The sequence below is a fragment of the Xenopus tropicalis genome, chromosome 1 (genome assembly GCF_000004195.4).
Source record: "Xenopus tropicalis strain Nigerian chromosome 1, UCB_Xtro_10.0, whole genome shotgun sequence".
NCBI lineage: Eukaryota > Metazoa > Chordata > Amphibia > Anura > Pipidae > Xenopus > Xenopus tropicalis.
This window is the reverse complement of record NC_030677.2, coordinates 61,222,049-61,244,093: the sequence shown is the minus strand read 5'-3', so window position 1 is coordinate 61,244,093 and position 22,045 is coordinate 61,222,049. Positions and strand designations below refer to the sequence as shown.

The window sequence follows — 22,045 nt, the reverse complement described above, 5'->3', positions numbered from 1 at the left end:
GGCCAAAGTGTAGTACTAACACCTCATTTTTTATAAAAATTATTTTTAAAGGCAAACTAAGCGCTGGCAAACTTTCTTTCTCTTTATAAATAGATATACATATATACATTTACCAGCAAAGGCTTTTCTTCTAAGTATTTAAATACGTTTCAGTAAGCGTGTTCAATACTCATTCCCTGTGTCGTTCTACTTTAGTACACATAACTTAAAGACTTATTTGTTTTGATTTCTTTGTGTGGATTACTTGGTTGTTACCGACATCTGATGTAAATATCATGTCAATAGCCCCATTAGAAATCTATTTACTGAGAAAAATGTTGACCTGTTCAATACTACTTTGATCAATTGATGGCCATGTTGATAAGCTTGACTTAAGGGCTCTGGCAGACGAGGGAGATTAGTCGTCCGCGACAAATCTCCCTTGTTGCGGGCGACTAATCTCCCTGATATGACATCCCACCGGCGAAAATGTTAATCGCCGGTGGGATGGCGTACGCGGTGGCGCGATCGGCGATTTCCACAAATCACGCCGCCGTGTATCCCATCAATTTTACATTTTCGCCCGTGGGATGTCATATCGGGGAGATTAGTCGCCCGCAACAAGGGAGATTTGTCACGGGCGACTAATCTCCCTCGTGTGCCAGAGCCCTAAAGAGTTATTGGAAATCTTCCTTTTGACCCTTTTCCAGTGGTGATAGCTGTGCTTTGGGAAATACCCCAGTGCTCTCTGGCCATTAGTATTGTTCTGCCAACATTGCCCTGGGCTCTTCAATGATGTCACAAGTGGATTCAGATTGGTAGTGGGCAGTTAGGATTAGGGTGTGGTACCACTTGATGACCTACACAACACTTATGTGAAGTGACAGGCAGATGCCATTTCTATCACTGCCTATACACACAGGCCCTGCTATTGTTTTAAGATTAAGAATACAGCAAAAATACAATATGGAATTAATTAAGCAAGATTTGTTTTGTGGATATTGAAGTGTATGTTTACTGCCCCTTTAGTTTGGGTTTGCTAGATACAAAAATATTGATGGCAGTGTTTTGAGTTGCAGATGAAGCAGTAAAACTTTAAAGGAGAAGGAAAGGTAAAAACGAAGCTTTATCAGGAAGGTTTAAGTAAATAAAGCCATAAGCACTTACAGAAACGCTGAACTGAGTTCTCTTTTAAAAGAAATTGATTTGTTGTCTCTTTGTTTTCCTGCGCCAGAGACACGCAGCTCTCTCCTCTCACCTGCTCCCCACTCCCTCCCCCCCCCCCCTTAGGAATGTGGATCTGAGCCAATCCGCAGGAAGCTTCCTCATAGTCTTACTAACTGAGCATGTACACGGGTCTTGGTCAGGGTGCAGGAGCGAGGCATTAAGGGTACTTTCTTTACAGAGCTCAGCAGTTTTTTTTTTTGTTTTGTTTTTCTTCCTATGAGGCTTCTGATCATCTGAACGGGAGAAATATGGTGAGACTTAAGGGCACTATTGTGTGAACTGAAGGTATGCCTGCAGCTTGAGATTAACCTGCTGTTTTTCATCTTAATATTATAGAAAATGTATTGTCTCTCTTGGTAAATGTTACTGAGCAGGGGTTCTCATCACCAAGTAATATTAACCATTTTGTAATATATAATATTGGAATTTATTTTGTCTTTTAGCTCCAGCACGGCAGATGTCATCCAGCAGTGTTCCTGGATCTTCTGGGAGTTCCCTACCTTACACCATATTTGTCTGTGCTTCTCTAACTGCTGGCGGATTATATGTAAGTTTTTTTTTTTTCCCCTATTTCTTATATGTATGTGTATATTATCATTCTATTTTTTTTTTTTTATTTGCTTTGTTAAAGGAATAAAAAAATGTTGCTTAGAAAAAAGGTCAATAAATAGGACCTATTACATGAAACCATTTGTCAAAAAATTGAAGCTCACTAAAAGTGGACCTTGCCACATGACACTGATCCTAAACGTTAAAGTAAATCCATCAAAGAATGACTGAAAAAATAAATGTAGCCACAATTTTTTGTTCAATGTGTTTGCTCACTTACCTCACTAGAAGAAAACATAGCAACAAATGTGGGAATACACAAAAAAGACAGACCTCTGTTCATTAGTTATTGTAACCTAGAATGTTTGTGCTTTTGGTTTATATGTGAGCACAGAGCCTTATATGAACCAAAGGGAATGACTAGTATTAAAATATAACTTTTTACTCATTCAGTTAAAAGGGTTTGGGTTCAAATATGTTCACAACTGCTTGAAAACTGTGCTCTACCCACTGCTTTTGCCAACTTCCAGTTTAGACTCTTCAGTATGATAGACTTCAGTAACAGAGCAGTAGCTACTTAAAGTGGACCTGTCACCCAGACATAAAAAAGCTGTGTAATAAAAGCCCTTTTCAAATTAAACATGAAACCCAAAATCATTTTTTTATTACCACATCCATACCCATTATAAAAGCATTTGAAAATCCCAGCTGTCAGTCATATATTGCCTGCCCCGCCGCTATGCCTTAGGCATAGAGGTGGGGCAGACAGTTACTTTCACTTTCAATTCAGAACTTTTTAGATGTTGCTGCACTGCTCACATTCCCCCTCCCTCCTCACCATGCAATTTTGTAACCAGTGCATGGACATGGGCATTAGGTTCCCCCATAATGGCACAGAAACAAGATATTGGCAGAATGCAATGCCTGCTTTGATAACAGTGTCCACAAAATGGCCCCTGCCTGCTTGCTGCAATTGTGAATTCCAAGGCTGAAGAAACTAAGATTAAAATAATTTATATAGTGTAAGTAAAGTTTATTTTGCTTGACAACCACAATAGAAAACAATTTGGAATTATTTCTTAAGGTGACAGGTCCACTTTAAAGCGCAGTGAATATGCATAGGGTGGGTGGGGCTTTGCCATGTAACAGGCACTCTGACTTCAGAGGTTGTCTATGCAGTTTTAGGAGGTAAAATGCTTTCAAAACATTTATTTTATTTTTTTTTTCTTCATCATACATCATTTCACATTTTGAGGGAGGATGATTATTATACGTGAATATGGATTTTATATAAAATGTCTCCTTTAAGGCCATAGTCACCTGTGATCCAGTCTAAAACCTACAGACAAAGGCAATAAAAAGTTAAGTTAGATTTATTTATATGTATTTAAATTTAGTTTGTCTTTTGGTAACGCATTCCTTTTATTTTAGGTGTACCACACACTAACAAGAGACCAAGCTCGCTTTCAGGATCGCCATGAGTACATTCGAAGCAGGCCAAAACCAGAAACTGCGGCTAAGCCATGGCCTCCTCAGGGTAAGTTTGAATCTGTGTCTGGTCCCTACACTTGGTCCCTACACCCGCTTTAGGGTTCCTCTGTGTCCATAGGTACCTAACAACACAACTATATGGTGCAAAGAGGGCATTTTTATACAAGTACCTACAATGAATGGGATTTAATGCTCAACTCAACAACCGCATTTGCAGTGGTTAATGACCTCTATAGTGTTCCTATGTATGGCGGTGCAACTGCATTTGCGGTGGTTAATGACCCCTATAGTGTTCCTATGTATGGCAGGTACCATGTCAACACTTGGATTAAAGATTTTTAAAGGTCAAGGAAAAAATTGCTACTTTTTTTTTCTTAGTGCACTGGCTTGGGATCTTTCTAACTAAGCACTGCGCTGCTATATTACCAGTATTTTCCAAGGAGCCCTTGCATTTTAGGCTTGCACATGTACTGTAGTAAAATGTTTATATATTGCTATAATGGTACATATGCAAGTCTAGCATCATGGAAAAAGTCTTGGGAAAAAATACTGTCCAGACATATGAGCAACCCCTGTGAATTTTCATGTAATTTAGTGTGAGGACCAACAAATAGGAAATATTTTTTGTACAGGTATGGGACCTGTTATCCAATATGCTTGGGGCCTGGGGTTTTCTGGATAAGGGGTCTTCAGATGTCCTACCTTTTTTAAGTCTTCTAAAAAAAAAAATAAAAAAATATATATATATAAATATATATATATATATATATATATATATATATATATATATATATATATATATATATATATATATATATATATATATATATAAATATATATATTTAAACAGTAATTAACAGTAATTAATTCCAATGAGGATTAATTACAAGGTGCTGTTTTATTACAGAGAAAAAATGTAAAATTATTTTATTAAAATGAAATCTATGGGAGGTGGCCTTTCCGTAATTCAGAACTTTCTGGGTAATGGGTTTCCGGATAAGGGGTCTGATACTTGTACTCCCATAGCTAAGATATACAAACCCCCAATATTTTTTGTCTAGTTTGTTTTAACAATGTGTAAAAACATATCTAATGTGTATGCGTTTATATAGGTAACAGTTCTAATTTACCAGAAAAGCATTCCTTTTTACAATTGTTGAATGAGTTCATGGTAAAAGAACTTATTGCATTTATTTTAACACTTGTTTCTATTTCCCCCCCCCCCCTTTTTTTTTTTTTTCCCTCTCCTCAACCAGGCTCAGGTAAGTAGTACCTCCCTATTTCATCTATATTTTACTTGATTTATTTGCACTATTTATTGCAGAATATTCTGTCTTGGCCTTTGTTTGCATTGATTATTACAGATTTACTAATTAACATTTTCTTGTTTTTCCACATTTGTTTTTGTCAGCACTTAAAAGCTTTTATCTTTTATTTTTTTTTTACCTTTTAGGATATTTGCGTTAATGTTGGTGTTTTTGCCAAGGGCAAACGGTTCAGATTGGTTAATGAAAATAACAGATTTGTTTTTCATTTGCATTTTTGAAACTTAATCAGTAAACCAGGCCAAGACAGCATATAGCTATGCGTTCTGCCTCTGTTCTGAGCAATATTTAAAATTCTAGTCGTGCACTAAAGAAGATAATCAAGTATTTAACTGTTCATATATGTCAATGATATTGTCCAATTTACTTACATGGAAAATGGCAAAAAAAATGTAATTACTGGTATCATTTTTTGTCTAAAAGTCACATGTACTTGTCTTGCAAGGTGCTAACTATTAAAGTGAACGAATGGTGGCCAGTGAGCAAGGCTTTGGATGCTTTCTAGCAACTAATATATGGTGATATACACATGCCTGAGCCCTCAATATTTTGGCTTTCACAACATTTTTATCACAAATTTGTGATAGAGATTGCACAACCAGATAGCTTTCCAGTCACTTGAATGAGATGTGCCACCCATTAATTAGCTCTTAAGGGTGTAGAAGAGCTTGATATTTTTAATTTTGTGGATTTGGAGAGGCGCATAATAGGTCTGGGCAGGTCTGAACCGAAAAACAAAATAGGCCCTGGCATTTCAAGTACACAAAATGCAGAATACCCTAAACAGACATTACCCTGAATCTGATTTAAGTCAGCAAGACCAAACTCAAGGTATTGAAGGTGTTCAAGGTTCCCCAACCTCTCAGCATACCTCTTGGTTGTGTCCTGCTAATTGCTCTTCATGTTATTACTTTTAAAGTTATAGTCTTACTGGAGCTACATCAGATAGGGCTGACCTTGTGCTCTTACCCTTAATTTTAGATATTGGGCATTTACATTTTTTCTAACACTAAGGCATTCTAAGTACCTCATTAACCCTATAAATATTCATAAAAAAATTATTTAAGCAGAACTTTCTAGAGCTTTGCATTTGGTATAGCCTGCAGAGACGGTATAGAAAAATGATGATTGGTTTGTATGTATCTAAATCAGAATTTGCGGATTAGGTGTACAATGTGTTGCTCATAACAGAGGCTATCCACATGTGCTTTGGTGATTTGAGCGTTTGCTTGTGGTTTGTTTTTGCAGAGCATTTTTTTTTTTCCTTTTCTCCCTACGTGAGCTTTACACATTTTTAGCTCTTACATTTTTTTCCTCTAATTGTCACTTTGCTTCTTACAATTTCCAGAGTAAAAGCCAAGGAAATATCTACTCAAACTTGAAGCTATAGGAGCAAATAAAGGGACAGCTCATCTTGCCGTGCAGCCTAACTAGCAATGATTTTTTTTTTTTTTGTTCTGACTCCTTACTTTAAGATTGCAGCAAAATATTTCTTAAACATTCTTAAACTGATTACTTTCTATGTTTCATGTGTCTAGACATCTACTTTACAGAAAGGGGGGACGGTCAAAAGCTGTTTTAAAACTTTGTGATAACTGTAAAGCAAATAAGCAGTTGTGGCTGATTGCGATTTAAATGTGTGTATATGACTGTCCAATAAAAAAAAAATCTCTGAATGTTGAATTTTGGCTGTCTGTCCTTGGTTATTTTGGTTAAAGATTGGTTGCCAGGGTTAACCTTCTCTAACAGTTAGTATTTCATTGTGATGTTCTTCCAAGTTAAACTTCCCTTATATAAAACTAACCTGGTGAATTTTTAAAAACTAATTTTAATTCAACTAATGATGCAAATAATCACTTGCTTCCTTGACTGCACATTGCTGTAAAGCACAAATAGCTGTTAGCATTTCATCTAGTCGAATAGTTGCTACTGCATTCTGGTTTACACATTGCAAATCCCAAACCCATAATATGTAAGCTTTTTGGCACTCCAGGAGGCAGATCAACACATTTTAAAACACCTACTGAATTTGGCTGGTTTAGAAAATGGCAGTACATTAGAACAGTAAAGTGTAACCTAGGGATGCAGCTCCAAAAACCACTTGCACATACACAGGTTATTTAAATGAGTAGTAGGACTACATGAGTGTAAAGTGCATAGAATAAATGTATGGGATTGTCTGCAGCTGACCAACAAGGTGTTTTAGAATTGAAATTAGTCTTGAGTGTACTTCTCACATATACCGGTAGATATCTTTTGTTACTGAACTCCAGATTACAACTTGCTGAAAACAGAATGGTGCAAAGGGAAGCACTGCTATGATTATCTGCTACAGGAAGCGGTATTTCTTGGCAGGGTTGCTTTATCCTTTTATGCACCCTTGGCAGCTATATGCTTTCATCCTGTTTCTCTTGAAAATAACATTGTTCTGTCTGCATGCTTAACACATCACTGGAATACACTGATTGTATGCATTTTACACGGCTCTATGGCTATTTAAGTATGTATGTGTGTTTTATTTTGGATGGTTAATGAAGTGGTCATCCCCATAAATGTAAGAGGAATACAGGAGTTCTAACAAGAATGCATTGCTGCTGTTCCTTTACTTTGTCAGTTCATATACTTTACTATTGCCTCTGCTTTTGCTGTTCACCCTTTGCAATTTGTTGCAAGCACACAAACTCACTCATGCAAATGAGGGTAGTGGGCTGTTTAACTTGGCTTTTTACAATATAACTAACTGACTGGCATATAGACACAGCTATTCTGCATATATTGCTGATAGCATGCACATAGAGAAGTTTAGTGTTTTTCCAGTGACTATCCCTACTTTAAAGGGTAAAATCAGGTTTTTGGTACATAAATTCCAGAGTGTACTGAATTTAGTTTTTTCTGGTTTTGATTAAGCAACACCTACATGCAAACTGAATTACATTTCTCTAGAATTTTTTTCAAATTAACAAGACACTCAAGTCTGTACTTGCCTGAAAACAATTTGCATTGTTTAGTGAATCTGCACTGGGAAAAAAAAAAATCTGATTTGATTTTACTTTTGCCACTTTTCCACACATATATTGGCAAATTATTTTGTCTGCTTTCTTCCAGGCGTTATTATATCTGAGTCTTGAAAGAGTGATATTAAATACCTCAGGGACCTTTATTATCCATATCAGTTTCTTATTTTACATCAATCTAACAGGGGACTTACAGTAAGGGCTCTGGCACACGGGGAGACTAGTCGCCCGCGACAAATCAACCATCTCGCCCCGAAATGCCATCCCACCGGCGAGAGTGTAAATCGTCAGTGGGATGGCATACCGGGAAGTTGCGTTAGGGAGATTTGTTGCGGGCAACTAGTCTCCCCGTGTGCCAGAGCCCTAAAGAGTTGAGCAGTAGCTCACATGGCTTTTTTTTTTTTTTTTAATCATCAAACAAAACAATTTCAATAATGGGAAATACTCGACTTTGTAAAAACAGGGACCCTAACATGTAGAATCTATAGTGCTGGGCAGTGGCAGTAATTTAAAGTCTACAATCTATGGCACTAAAAGGTTAAAATGCTAATATGGCTGCTTACACCTATTAGGCCAGGGATCCCCAACCTTTCCTACTTGTGAGCCACAGTCAAATGTAAAAGACTTGTGGAACAACACAAACATACAACATTATAGGGGTGCCAAGTAAGGGCTGTGATTGGCTATTTAGTAGCTTATATACATAATCTTACAGGAGGCTTTGTTTGATAGTACGCGAGAAATTAAAAATAAACGCCTGCTTTGGGGACAGTAGGAGCAACATCCAAGTGGTTGGTGAGCAACATGTTGCTCACGAGCCATTGGTTGGGGATCACTGTATTAGGCTAATGGCACATGGGTAGGTTTAGCCCCTCAGAACACACAACTGATTTTAGCATGAATACGCATTCCTTTTCTTTTCCAAAGTGTGGGCTGACAGGCTGATCCTGTGCCTATCAACAGACACTTGTTCAGCAGCGGATCTACACACCAGCAAAAAAAAAAACAGCCCATCTATCCGTCCAGGGTAAATACAGTATCTGAAGATTGTAAACAGGCCAAGGCAGAAATGACAGATTTTTGGAATTAATACTGACATTTCAGCTTAATTTCTTTAGAGCATGCAAACTAAGGTTGTATGCTGAGAAAAATAAGAAGTGGAGTCTGTTTTTAAAATTTTTTGCAGATCTTGAATAGGCGTCCTAATTTTTTTTTTCTCCTTTTAAGCTTTACAAATTGTTTTCAATATATATATTCAGAAAAGCGATCCGCACTCACGATTACTGTAGAATAGTGCCCGGGTGCCGCTTGGGAAATATCAAATATACTTAACTGCTAATGAGCGCACTCCAGGGTCTTTAGCTTAAAAAATTCGATCTTTATTTCAAAGTTGAAAGATATGATGGCAACTTTGAAATAAAGATCGAATTTTTTAAGCTTAAGACCCTGGAGTGCGCTCATTAGCAGTTAAGTGTATATATATATATATTTATATATGTATCTCAATTTTTTTTTTTTTTTTACGATGATGGTGTCCAGTTGAAAGCAAGATATACTTAGATGTGTGCTGGAAATTCCCATGATTTTCTTACACTATACACTTCTTTGGTTGCAATGTTATTTCTAATAATATTACAATCCTTTGTGGTTTAATTCACAGTCACTTCAGCAATATTACTGTTTTTGTTCAGCTCTTTTTGTAGGGCAGAATGTACATATATTCCACTAAAAGCAAAAGATTGTAATGTTTTAGGTACCTCCGTCCTAGGGTAGCTAGATAGTAAAAAGTTTAGTATGTCCAGGTCTACTCAAGAAGAAAAACAATTATAATACAGAGCTCACAAAACTGCTAGTAAGGTGTCAAGTCAATCAGTGGCAACACTTCTAATCCTCTACAACCTACCAAGCTCTCTATTTGCATGGGTTATTTTGATGTGCACACAACTGAGTTGTATTTTTCCCATTTTTTGCTGGAGCTGCCTCATATCTCTTCCAACTCCTTTAAAAGGTGAGGCTGAAAGTAGCGACGTGTCTGAGGCCCCGGAAGAGGCAGCTGTTACAGCTGAAGCTGTAGCAATAGCTGTTGAAGAAATTGAGGTGCAGGAGACAATCCCCACAGCGCTTTTGATTGAGGAGGATACTTTTCCAGAAGAAGTACCTATTGCTACAGAACCAGCTGCACAACTGGAGGCTATCCCACCTCAAGGTTAACATCTGTTAATGGTCATTTCCCTACAAATATAAATGAGATTTTATTTTTAGCATACAAGTATTTTAAACTGTTCTGAAAATATACTGTTCACAATATAAGAGCCACCCTCGTCCTATATTAGAGATATGGAAAACGTTTATTTTCTAACCTCGTGATAGTTGGTAATTAGGAGAGGCCCTTCCCATTCTTTCAAAATGTCACCCAAATTGACCTTCAGGCTAGGACCCTGTGGGGTGAAGAGCAGCTCCAGTTTGTGAACAGTAGTCCAAGAGTCATAAGGAGGTTTATTTGGTCTGTAGTTAGCATTCAGGTGTTTAAGCAAATCTCTTTTGTACCCTGTAAATGCTGGTTTGTCTTATTGGTTTTAGTTGCTTATCAACTATGATAACAAACCAATCCCTTCTTGTGCTACCAATAGCAAGGTATCCATATGCAAGATTTACCTCTTAACATTCAAATCATACCATAAAAAACAGTAGTTAGAAACCATTATTCCATGTACTTCTACCATATATCGATGCAGCAGCAAAAAATGTATAAACACCAGTCAATTAGATTTCTACAATCAGAAATACACAGTAACTTAAAATGCAGTACTTATATTTAGAATTTATAACCCTTAAGAATTAATCATTTAATTGCAGGTTCTAACATGTTTGTATCCAACCCTCCAATTCACATCCGTTGTTACAGCAAACCATGTGCATGACTTGTAAGCTCCAAATTTTTAGGGCCATTAAAGGAGAACTAAACTTCCCTACCTTTAACATCCTCACCAACTGCCCTCCATCGGCCCTCCTCACCTCTCCTTCTCCACACAGTCGTGTGTTATGTAGTAAGGTGCCTCAAAACCTGAACTAAAAAGCAGAGCAGCGCAGCAGAGTTCTCATGCACCATCTTCTGTCCATTCCAATACTCATCGGGTCTCTTCACTGACACAGACCCTGCAGAAGCATGAGCAGTTGGGGCTAGTCAGGAATTGGATTCAATTGCGAGTGTTCCTGCAGGCTCCATATCACCAAAGAGACCTGAAGAGTACCTAAATGGACAAAAGATGGCACCTGCTCTGCTTTTTCAGCTCGGGTTTTCAAATAGGGGCACATTTCTATGTAACAGACTGTGCGGGAAGGAAGAGATGAGGGGGGCGATGGAGGCCAGTTGGGGGCTGTTTTGCAGGTAGAGGGGGTTTGAGTTTTCCACAACCATCTCATGAAACATAGGATCATTTGTGTAGCACCTGTCCTAAAGAACAAATTGGGCATAACCTCTTGTCTATAATGAATTAATCAAATATGTTGATGCAAAAAACGAAATTATATATAAACTCATAAATAAATATATATAGAGAAAAGTAGAGATGCCGCACTCACTTAGTACAAAATTAAAGAAAAATTTATTCAAACAGATTAACGTTTCGGTTGTTGCTACAGCCTTTCTCAAAATATATATATATTCTGAAAAGAATTGTAGAAACCAGAGCCATATTAAAGAGTTTGTCCACCTTTGAATTAACTTTTAGTGTCATAGACAATGATATTCTAAAACAATTTGCAATTAGTTTTTATTTTTTTTTGTTTTTTTTGTTATTTTGCTTTTTGTTCAGCATCTCTCCATTTTGCATTTCAACAGCTATCTGGTTGCTTGGGGTTTGTTTACCTTAGCAACCAGGCAGAAGTTTGAATGAGACACAGGAATATGAATAGGAAAGGGAACTGAATATAAAGATAAGAATACAAAGGAACTCTTAACAATAAAATTGTAAGCTTCACATTGTCAGACAGGAGATACAGCCAATAGGAGTTAAGTCTGCTGCAAGTACAACATCATATAAGGAAGTAGTGAAGAACCGGAGTATTTATGGGAGTCACTGCCCCCCCCTCTAGCACAGGGTCTGTGCATAAGTGAAGGATCAGCAGAGCAATGATTCTGAGGCGAATGTCTCTTCAGTAGATATGTAAATAATGTACAAAGGTACAAAGAAACAGCATTGTATATAAGGAGGAAATTCACATTTGAAGGATAATAAATTATTTAAATGACTTTTACTGGCAGCCCATATAGTGCCCTGTAGTCAGTAATGTGCATGCCTACAGAAACATCCTTTTGTTTGGAAAAGACAGTAAAAATTACTAAATGCTCAAGCTGAAAAAAGAGTACTTAACTATAGAACTCAGGGGTGCAGTGTTGCATAGTTCACGTACAGTAAATATGATTTTAGAGCTATGATATTAGAACAGAGTTGCAGAAATTAAGTCATAAACCTTGGGTCTTTAGATGTTTGCAGACTGCGCTTCCGGCATTCTTTAAAACATAATCAAAGTATAAAGGAGAGATGTAGGCCAACAACAGCTAAGGACCAAGGGTAGGAAACACAGCTGGCCTAATATTCAGTACTGCCTTGCAAATTCATTAAAAAAAAAAAAAACATTTTAACAGTCAGCTTTTTTTGTATCCCATGTTATACTTTCATTTCTATCGTATTTTAACATGGTTTTGTAATGGCATTATTTTAATTTCCAGTCATTCTAACCCAATTTTCTTTCACAGTGTTTGTTAAATATTTTGTCGTTATGAGCCAAAAATCATACATATCATTAACCGGTTTTAATATTTTTAAAGGATATTAAGACATTTTGCTCAAATAGGTATTTTAAAATGCCTTTATAAGTACACTTTTAGGGTTTGAATTATTAACATTTTATAGTTTATTTAAATTTAAATTGGTTATGAAATGTTCTTTAGGGCTGCCGCCTGGGGCCTGGGCTGAAGGCCTGTTCCCTTTACTAAATCAGTAGGGTGGCTGCTACAACAATTTTAGCGATATCTGCAAGCTTGCTGAAAGGTAAGGGAGATTCTGACCCAATGCTGTACCACAAAGAAGTGGGCATTTCTTGCAAGATGTCTGAATACCAGTGCCCCTAGAGTAGTAGTAGTTTATATGTACATAGTTGCATTAGTAAAGCCTGAATTATGTTATTCATATTACCAAGTGATTTAATGGAGCACCAAAATAATATAAACTATCCTCAAAATTGTAGAAATGGTGCTAGAGTAGCATTGATAAGCTCCCCACCACTCATCAGTGCAAGGTGAAGTCCCTGAGGCTGGTAAAAGGATGTGCCAAATTCTACCTAAACAAGAATAAAATTGAAAGCTTTGGTAGTGGGAGGTTAACATTTAAGGATAATAAAAAGCAAAGTCACATTCTGTGACAGTTTGTTTGACAACCCCAGTTAAAGGACATGTAAACCCCACACACAAAAATGTAATCAGTGAACAGCCTCTTTGAAATCTTTCAATACCTGCCACACTGGTTGTCCAGAGGTTAATAGTAAGGCTGCAATATCCCCTTAATCACTTAGATTTCCTTCTCCTCCTGTAACCCACTCAGCCCCCTCCCTCAGGAATTTGCTTTGGCTGTTGGCTTGTGGGCATGCTCAGTTGTTCTAAGCTCAGTTTACTAAACATGCCCCCCAGTCTAGCAGCCAGTGAAGAGATGGCATTGCTGGTTCCCATAGAAACTCAGCTCTAACTGTCTGCTTCAATTTTTTTCTCCCAACCAACTCTCCTGAGCTCAGCTCAAACAAAGCAGATTTTTTATCAAAGACAGTTCTGCCTCTGTGAGCCTGTATTCTTGGTGAAATGTATACTGAATAAGGGTCTGTGTGTGTAGGCTGTTTGCAGATTTAAATGTATCTGATTATGTATCAGAGGAAAAATGGCCACCGGGTGAAAGCTGCTATTTGCTTTAGGAAAATGTGATGGTGCTAACCAGTGGAGGGGATATATGCAGTACAAATGATGCCATTTGGGTGGGGGAGGCATGCCCAACTGATATACATTGTAGGCAAATGTAGGCTTTACATGTCCTTTAAATCTAATTGTTAACATTGTTGCCTGGGTCGGTCCACCTCTTCCATAAAAAATGGCTGCACCTGCATTCTATATCTTCTTCCTAGATATCCCTTGTGAGGCACATGCACAGTATAGTACCTTGGCAAGTTTATTGTACCATCTATGCTTTCAGATTTAACACCTAGTGCCAGTGCACATGTTGTGCGTATAAATGTGAATGAGGCACAACAAAAGGAAAATGTCCTTTACCCCTACCACTGACCAGGCAAAAAGTACAAGACTCCCATTGCACATTGTGGCTATGTGTGCTTAATCTTTGCACTAAATATTCTGAGCAACTGAGGGATGCGCAAACATACACCATACATGTCTCTCCCATATGTTGACCATTTTGTAGCAGGTCTAACTTATGCAAAATCTATTGCCTGGATTTTCTGCTGCAATATTTAAGCGGTTTTGCAACTGGCACAGTTATGCTGCAATTCTGGGAAAATTTTATGCTTTGCGGCAAAACTTGGAGAACAGCAGTTATTTTTTGCAACTTGCTCTGTAAGAAAATGAGGCTCCATGTCTCATTAAAAAACTTTTTTTGTTTTATTGTTTTCTTTCTTGAGCCATAAATAGCTCCAACTGCTTATGGAAATATTAGTCACCTACCCAAATAGTAGGGAATAGCCTTCCTCCTTGTTTTTCCTCCTTGTAACCCTTTCTGCATTTTTGTTAAACATGAGCGGCTAAACAAAGAGCAAGGTCTTTTTGAATGGAGGCTATGATAATAGTACCTGTCTGCAGACTTGGCTCCCAGAACTGAACAAGCATGCAACAAATCTCTTCCTAAGAATTTACCTGTATTGGATGACCACAAGAGCTGAATTTAACTGGACACTGCCCCATTTGAATCAGGGGCGGACCATGACAACAGATTCAAGCCTGTATGGAAAATGATCACAGAAGAAGTTGAAGTACCACATGAACATAATGAAGTCCTGGGTCATCTATCTTGCTCTTTCTCACCGGACATCCCAGTAGAAAAAAAAAACCAATTAGGATCTAGTCAAACAATTTCATTTTGGTGGACTAGTAGGAGAGTGTTCGTGATCTTGGCCTGTGCAAAGAGTTATATGTCATACATTCCCACAATACATATTCAAGGCCGGAAAACCTGGGGAAAGGGTGGCAGCAATTGAATCCAAGAGAAGGCTCACTTAACTTATCATTCCACCAGATTACTCAACATTCTAGCAACCCTCAGATAAACATTGTGGTATCTAAGTTCCCTGCTTTCACAGTATTTCACCGGATACAAGAACCTCAACTGGGAGTTCAACCTAATTTACATATTTCCGTTTTAGCCCATATTGCCCAGGATTTAAATGAATCTTAAAAGCCATCAGTCCTGCTAATTGTCATAGCACCATATTGGTGAAAGAGTGGTGGGGCTATTCAGTCTGGAGTTTTAGAGGTGCTTCTAAGAAGGTAACTGATTCATGTAAACCAGTTAATAAATATTCATATTGCTATACAGGAAAAACTTCACAAGCTATGATCAACCCGTAGTAGCTCTGATACTCAGTTTCTGGCAAGATGTTGTGTATAAATGTTTGTTCCAGGTTTAAGCTTTATTGGTTCTTCAACAGTGTCAGCCAACTGGTTAGGTAGCAATGACTTTCACAATTGCATCTATGCCAAGAAGAATTATTTGCATTTCTTTATTGGGTAGATATGAAGTTTCTTACCTGCTAGTTTTTGTCATGATGGCAAGTTCAGCGGTTGGGGGCGTATTACTGCCATACTGCTTACTCCATCAAGACATGATTGTTCACACCTTTTGTCCTAGTTCACGGAACACCTAAAAGAAGCTGCCCTCCACAAGTTAAATGTGGTAGTGGCTCTGAAATACTATCTTCAACTTACCAGGTCCATGTGACAAGATGGAGGCACTTTTAATACCTCATGCTTCTTGCCATATGGGTAGATAGGATAGCAAGGTTTCTATAGCCAAGTAGTTTAAACTGACTTTTTATTTGTTTGCAAGCTACAAGGATACTTGGTTCACTTCGTAATAGTAGCCCATTCAGCCAGGTGTCAGAGTTTTTCCTGGACTCTTCAAAATACTGCTTAACAGTGACTGGTCTTCTTTCCTACATTTAATGACTACGCCAAAACGTTTTCTTTAGAAGCAGCTTAATTAGGAAAAAAGTTTGAGTCTACAAAAGTTTTATTTCAGTTCCCAGAAAGTCTGTCATTTACCTCTCTTTTTTTCCCTTTTGCCCTTCCCTCTTTCATTGTGCTTCTTAGGGACTGCACATAATTTGCTATTTTAGTTTATCAGTTCTAGCAGTTTATGAATAGAACGTGAGATATTAAAACGACTGTTTGTGATGTGTAATGTAATGAAATGTTAAATCATATGCAAAAAGTAACCTCCCCCTAACTTTAATCAACATAATTAGGGTAAAAGTTGAGAGTCTGCTGAAAAAAGCCTGAATGTAGAAAATCTGTTACTGAGTAGTCCCCATAGCATGACAACTTTAATCAGTAAGTGAGTTGTGTGCCCATATAATAGAGACTGTAGTGTAAGGCCACTAATACCAACATTCAATTGATTTACCAGGATATATAAACTATACCAATAAGTGTTCCTGGTTCTACAGTTGGCAAAAATGGGACCCACAGGAGAAACCACCCTCATTAAAAAGCTAATCTAAATTTTGGATTGCCTGACTAAAGCCAAATACAGCAGGAGAATATCAGGCCATGAGTCGATGAGTTGCAACTGGGTCATGCAGCAAGATAAGGATGCCTTACATACGAGCAGTCCTGTAATAGATTGGATCACAAAACAAAGTTATGAAATGGCCTAGTCAACGTCTTGAACTAAATCTTGTGGCAAGACTAGGAAAGAGCTCTGAAAAATCTGCAAATGTTGCTTAGCTAACCAATGAGCATGGAGCAATGAGCCAAATAATTTTACAGCAATGCAAGATCCTGGGTGACAGCAACAGTTAGATTTTAGTGGCATTCACTGTATATAAATATTGCAAGTTAATTGCGTGGAAAGGAATTCATTGCAGTTTCACATGAATGCAGGTTTCATCTTTGAGGGCAAGTGAATAACATGAAAACAATCCTGGCATAATTTCTGATCTCCTAGGCTCCATTCACACTACTAGAATTGAAAAAAAAGATCTGATAAAGTAATGTAACAAAAATCAGTAAAAATGGAGAGACCGGACAGAGGACTAATATTATTTTTGTAGCACAGTAGTATAAAACTGCTTCTTTTATCTAGCACTTGTCAAGCCTATTAAATAATGATCAAACTTCTCAAAATCAAACCTTCCAGTATGTATGAGCTATTTTTGTTGTGCGCTAATTTTGAATTCTCCAATTTTTTTTATTGGATCTGCCCTGCATTTCTTCCAGCTCCATTAAATATTAGGAGGCTAAAAATAATGACACATTAAAGGCCATTTTAGAGACACTTGTTATTCCTAAAGCTGCAGCAGAGGCTGCTCATGAAAGCAAGGCCATCCCTACAACCCCTTTGGTGAAGGTGGTATTTAATAAATAGGTTCTTGCAGTCCATTATAGAAACCCTTTTATTTTTACCTACTATCTTGTCTCTAGCCTATAAGTCTTCAATTGCCCAATATTATTTTAAATTGTACTGCAGTTTTAACTTTTCATCTAAATACCTTCTTCATACCATACCATTTGTAAATTGATCTGCCTTACTTTTATTCCAACTCCTTTTTAAAGGTGAGGAGGTTGACAGTAGTAATATTTCTAAGACCACTGAAGAGACAGCTGTTACCCCCCAGGCTGTTGAAGACATTCAGGAATTGGATGCTATCCCCACAGCTCTTTTGGAGAATATATTGTTGGAAGAAACGGAAGTGCCTATTGCAACAGAATCAGTAGCAGTACTGGAGGCAGTCTCAGTGCAAGGTTAGGATCTATCTATAGTGCAAGCAAGCCCTTATAATTTTTACTTTTAGTTGCCAAAGGGCTACTTTACTCTTATTTTATTTTAACAAATTGCTAGACAATACTGAGATGTATTTTGCATGACTTATGCTAATATTTTTTAGTACTAGTTTTTCTGCTGGGACCACCTCTCATTTATTCAACTACATTTTGAAGGTAAGAAGGCTGAAAGTAGTAATGTTTCTGAAGCCACTATAGATGCAGCTGTTTTCGCCCAGGCTGTTGCAGCAGCTGCTGAAGACACTCACCTATTGCATGCTTTCCCCACAGCACTTTTGGAGAATAAATTAGTGGAAGAAACAGAAGTGCCTATTGCAACAGAACATGAGGCAGTGTCAGTGCAAGATTAAGAATGCTAGACAACTCTCAGTAATGTTGAAGTGTTGTAGTACCATTTTTTTCTTCCGGAACCACCTCTTACATGTTTCAACCCCCTTTAAAAGGTCAGGAGACTAGAAGCAATGTGTTTCAAACCACTGATGATGTGGCAGCAGTGGTCCCATCTGAAGATGCTGCAGTTACTGCCGAAGAAACTGACAGTCAAAATACTGTCCCCTCAGACCATTTGAATTGGGAAATACTGGAAGAAGAGGTTGCACCAGTTTCAGCAGAACCATTAGCACAACTGGAGACTGTCCCAGTGCCAGGTTAAGTTCTATATTTTTGATGTCTTCACCAACTAGTCTCTGGTATTGTAACAGATATCAGTGCTTGCTGTTAGGAGAGCAATTCCTTGGCTATAGTTATAGCAGGGAAATCTGTAGCCAGGCAATGATACCTTTAAGTTTAACTTGCCTTTAATACCTCTGCATAATAATTGCATGAATTCAATTTTGATTCAGGGAGAAGGGCACAATAAAGAACAACCTAACAAAGACTCTGTCAAACAATAGATCTAACACCTTCTTTGCATACCTTTACTATGTACAGCTATATCTTAGATTTTGCTGTGTAACGATACTGATTTCATTACTAAATAATATTAAAATAATAAAGCAGTATCGGAATATATTTAACCCAAAGAAGTAAAAATGATATACTTGAAGAATAAATGGAAAAAAATATTTATAATTAGATCATTTTTGCATGCTCTATTTTGCATGCGTTATTTTCTTTGCATTAAACTAAGTTGCTGTGCTTGGAGCCACTTCATGTTGTTGAACTCCTTTAAAAGGTGAGGAAGTTGAAACCATTGACATGTCTGAGGCTGCTGAAGAGGTACTTGTTAAAACTGAAGCCGTAGCAGTAGCTGCTGAAGAAATTGAAGAACAGCACACCGTGCTTTCAGCACCTGTACTGATGAATGAAACTTTGCAAGTTCAAGTGTCTACAGAGTCAGCAGTAGGTCTGGAGAATTCCCCAGTACAAGGTTAGGTTCAACACTGAATATAATCCTAGAAATTAAAATAGTAAAACAGTATCAGAATGTATTTAACCCAAAGAGGCAAAGATTATATACTTGAAGGATAAATGGAAAAAAATATTTATAATGAGATCATTTTTGCATGCTCTATTTTGCATGCATTATTTATTTATTTTTTTTTTTGCATTAAACTAATTTGCTGTGCTTGGAGCCACTTCATGTTGTTGAACTCCTTTAAAAGGTGAGGGAGTTGAAAACATTGACATGTCTGAGACTGCTGAAGAGCTAGCTGTTAAAACTGAAGTTGTAGCAGTAGCTGGTGAAGAAATTGAAGAACAGCACCCTGTGCTTTCAGCACCTTTAGTGAAGAATGAAACTTTGGAAGTTCCAGTGTTTGCAGAGTCAGCAGTAGGTCTGGAGAATTCCCCACTACAAGGTTAGGTTCAACACTAAATATAATCCTGTACATTTTTAAAAGTTTGCACTAAATGGAATATTTTTGTTTCTCATCTACAAACTTTAAGCATTTAGTTTAGTATTGGGAAAGCCATCCAATGGACTAGGCAAAGGGAAAGGTGTTTGTAACTAGCAATGATATCTCAACCTATGAGGTATCATGTAAAAATTGCATGTAAAATTTCAATATGCACTGAATTATTTGTGATGTCCTGTTTTTCTTCTGGAACTGCCTCATTTTTCTTCCACTCATTTAAAAGGTGAGGAGGCTGAGAGTAGCAATGTTGCCACAGAAGAGGTTATTGTAGCTGTTACAGTTGAAGCCATAGCTGCTGAAGAATCTGAGATTCAGGATACAATCCATGCAGCACCATTAGTGACAGAGGAAATGTTGGAGGATGTGGCAGTTTCTGAAGAACCAACGACAGAACTGCAGACAGCACCAGTGTCAGGTTAACATGCAGATTTTATTATTCATTTTGGAGTAATATGTAAATGAAATATCCACTAAAACCTTTGTTTATTTATTTAGTTTATTTTGGAAAAAAGTTACAGGAATTAAACACTGAAAGAATGTTGATAAGGGGAGAAACTGATTTGCTAAGTAGGAGCAAGGAAGCATATTGTGTACATTACCTCTGAAAGTACATTCCAGCACATCACAAAGGTACTCTGCGATATACTTCACTAAGGTGGCTTCATAGTAAGAATAAAAGTTCCAAGCCATTCCTTTTTCCTAGAACTCCTTATCGCTTCAAAGCATTGAAAGATTGGTAAAAGAGGATTTCAAACATTTGAGTTGCTTCTCTCCATGTAACATCAAGGAGATATTACTTTATCTACTAAGTGTTCCTGCTGAAGACTGACATCTGATCTGATATGCGAAAATCCATGTTTTTTTAAGAAGAAATACAGTGCACAGAAGTAACTTTAATTTCTTCAGAATGTGACTAAATAACATGGCTGCAAGAGAAGCTTGACTACCTGAAAATAGTCCAGACACTCAAACATGGACTTTCAAATCATATTCATAAAAACAATGAGATAGATTTTCTTAATCCTTAACCTGCTTCACCCATAAACTGTTAGCTTGTGACATGGACCCGTTACTTGTTCAGGAAGTCTTACAGAAGAATATTTTATTTGTATCTCACCTTCCCTTTTAAAATGTGTCTCTGATTCCCCCATCACTAATTAGCTTTTCTTTAAATGCAGTTAGATTAATGAAGGTAAATGACTGGTTGCCATGTGGCCCAAATTTGCCATTTGAATGTTGAAATAAAACAGAACTGTTAACATAACATGTAAAGTGGACACAACAAATACATATTTTTAAATACCCTGAAAATTACATGACGGGCGCTATACCAGATCAGGAAACTGCTGTGAGTCATAGTGGAAATCTTCATAGTGAATAAGGTGCCGTTTTCAACTCTTAAGGTGGCCATACACGAGGCGATTTCGCTCGTTGTGCGATGAACGATTATATCGACAAACGATCGTATGGCGATCGAGTTCCCATACGATATGCCATCCACGGGCAACGATAATTCGGGAAAGATTTTGTCGCATCATTATCGTAAAATACCTACGATCGTACATCTACGTACGATCGATGTCGTTGACTTCCGCTGCTGGCAATCGTGACATGCGCAGAGAACAATCGTTGAAAGACAAATGTCTGACACTCACACCAACTGGCAGATTTTATCGTTAAACGACCAAAATTTTTAAACCTGGCCGATCGATTTTGGGGACGATAATGTCGGCTCGTTTAGTGGGCCGACGATCGTTCGTACACCACCAACTATACGATAACTTAACGATAGCATCGGATCGTTCGGGAATCGGTCCTTTGTAAGTAAAAAATCGGTCCGTGTATGGCCACCTTTAGCAAAGCTTTACAGTTGGGTACTTTGAAAACAAAGACATTTACCTATTTTGAATTGATCAGAATGTGTTTCCAAAAAAATGTATAGTTTTGAAGGGAGGCAACTTACTACTAGTGTTTCTTGTGTCACATAAAAGGCAGGAAGTATGTTTACAGCAGCCAACCTTTTAGCAATGAAAATTCATTTTTGGGTCTCTACATGCTCTGTAGTTTGGGAATCAAACCAATGGCATTCAAATTCGTCTTATCTTTAGATAAGTGATGTCTGTTTAGATCTGTGATGTCTTATCTTTAGAGATAGCGATAATAGATACATTTTCAGAAATTTCTTAGAAAACACTAAATTTAGAAAGGTTTTGCAGTTGGGTAATTTGGAGTAAGTACAAATAAATACATATTTACCCTTGTTAAATTTCCCATTTTAAATTCCAAAATATATTGGTTTCAGGGGCTTTACTGTAAGTGTGCATTTATTTGACATAAAAAGGCAGTTTGCATGCGCTATATCATATGTCTAAATATGAGGACATTTCAGAAAACTTACACATTTAGTAAAACTTTTTTGTTTGGAAGAACATATCTACCATCAGAATGTGTTCTTTCCACAAATATATGTTGTTTCTGGAGTCTGGGTATTTTTGATATAGTGTGCTTGATATGTAGCAGCCATGGACATTCACAACTGTTCACTTA

At 37.4% G+C, this 22,045-nt stretch overlaps 1 protein-coding gene across 6 annotated transcripts in view; it reads left to right on the top strand.

Moving 5' to 3' along the window:
* The window catches only part of mgarp (mitochondria localized glutamic acid rich protein), a 40,174-nt gene that overhangs the window by 5,707 nt on the left and 12,422 nt on the right, over positions 1-22,045 (top strand). The window contains exons 1-10 of one of the 6 annotated variants that reach the window (XM_031895522.1): positions 1,428-1,491; positions 1,650-1,753; positions 3,187-3,292; positions 4,503-4,508; positions 9,594-9,791; positions 17,415-17,603; positions 18,086-18,289; positions 18,817-19,011; positions 19,247-19,441; positions 19,722-19,913. In XM_031895522.1, coding sequence (XP_031751382.1) covers positions 1,664-1,753; positions 3,187-3,292; positions 4,503-4,508; positions 9,594-9,791; positions 17,415-17,603; positions 18,086-18,289; positions 18,817-19,011; positions 19,247-19,441; positions 19,722-19,913 — 1,375 coding nt within the window. In that variant the 5' untranslated portion in view covers positions 1,428-1,491; positions 1,650-1,663. Of the gene's footprint in view, positions 1-1,427; positions 1,492-1,649; positions 1,754-3,186; positions 3,293-4,502; positions 4,509-5,919; positions 6,255-9,593; positions 9,792-17,414; positions 17,604-18,085; positions 18,290-18,816; positions 19,012-19,246; positions 19,442-19,721; positions 19,914-22,045 lie in introns of those variants that run through there. The other 5 variants (XM_002932039.5, XM_031895523.1, XM_031895524.1 and 2 more) reach the window with 5 other exon arrangements.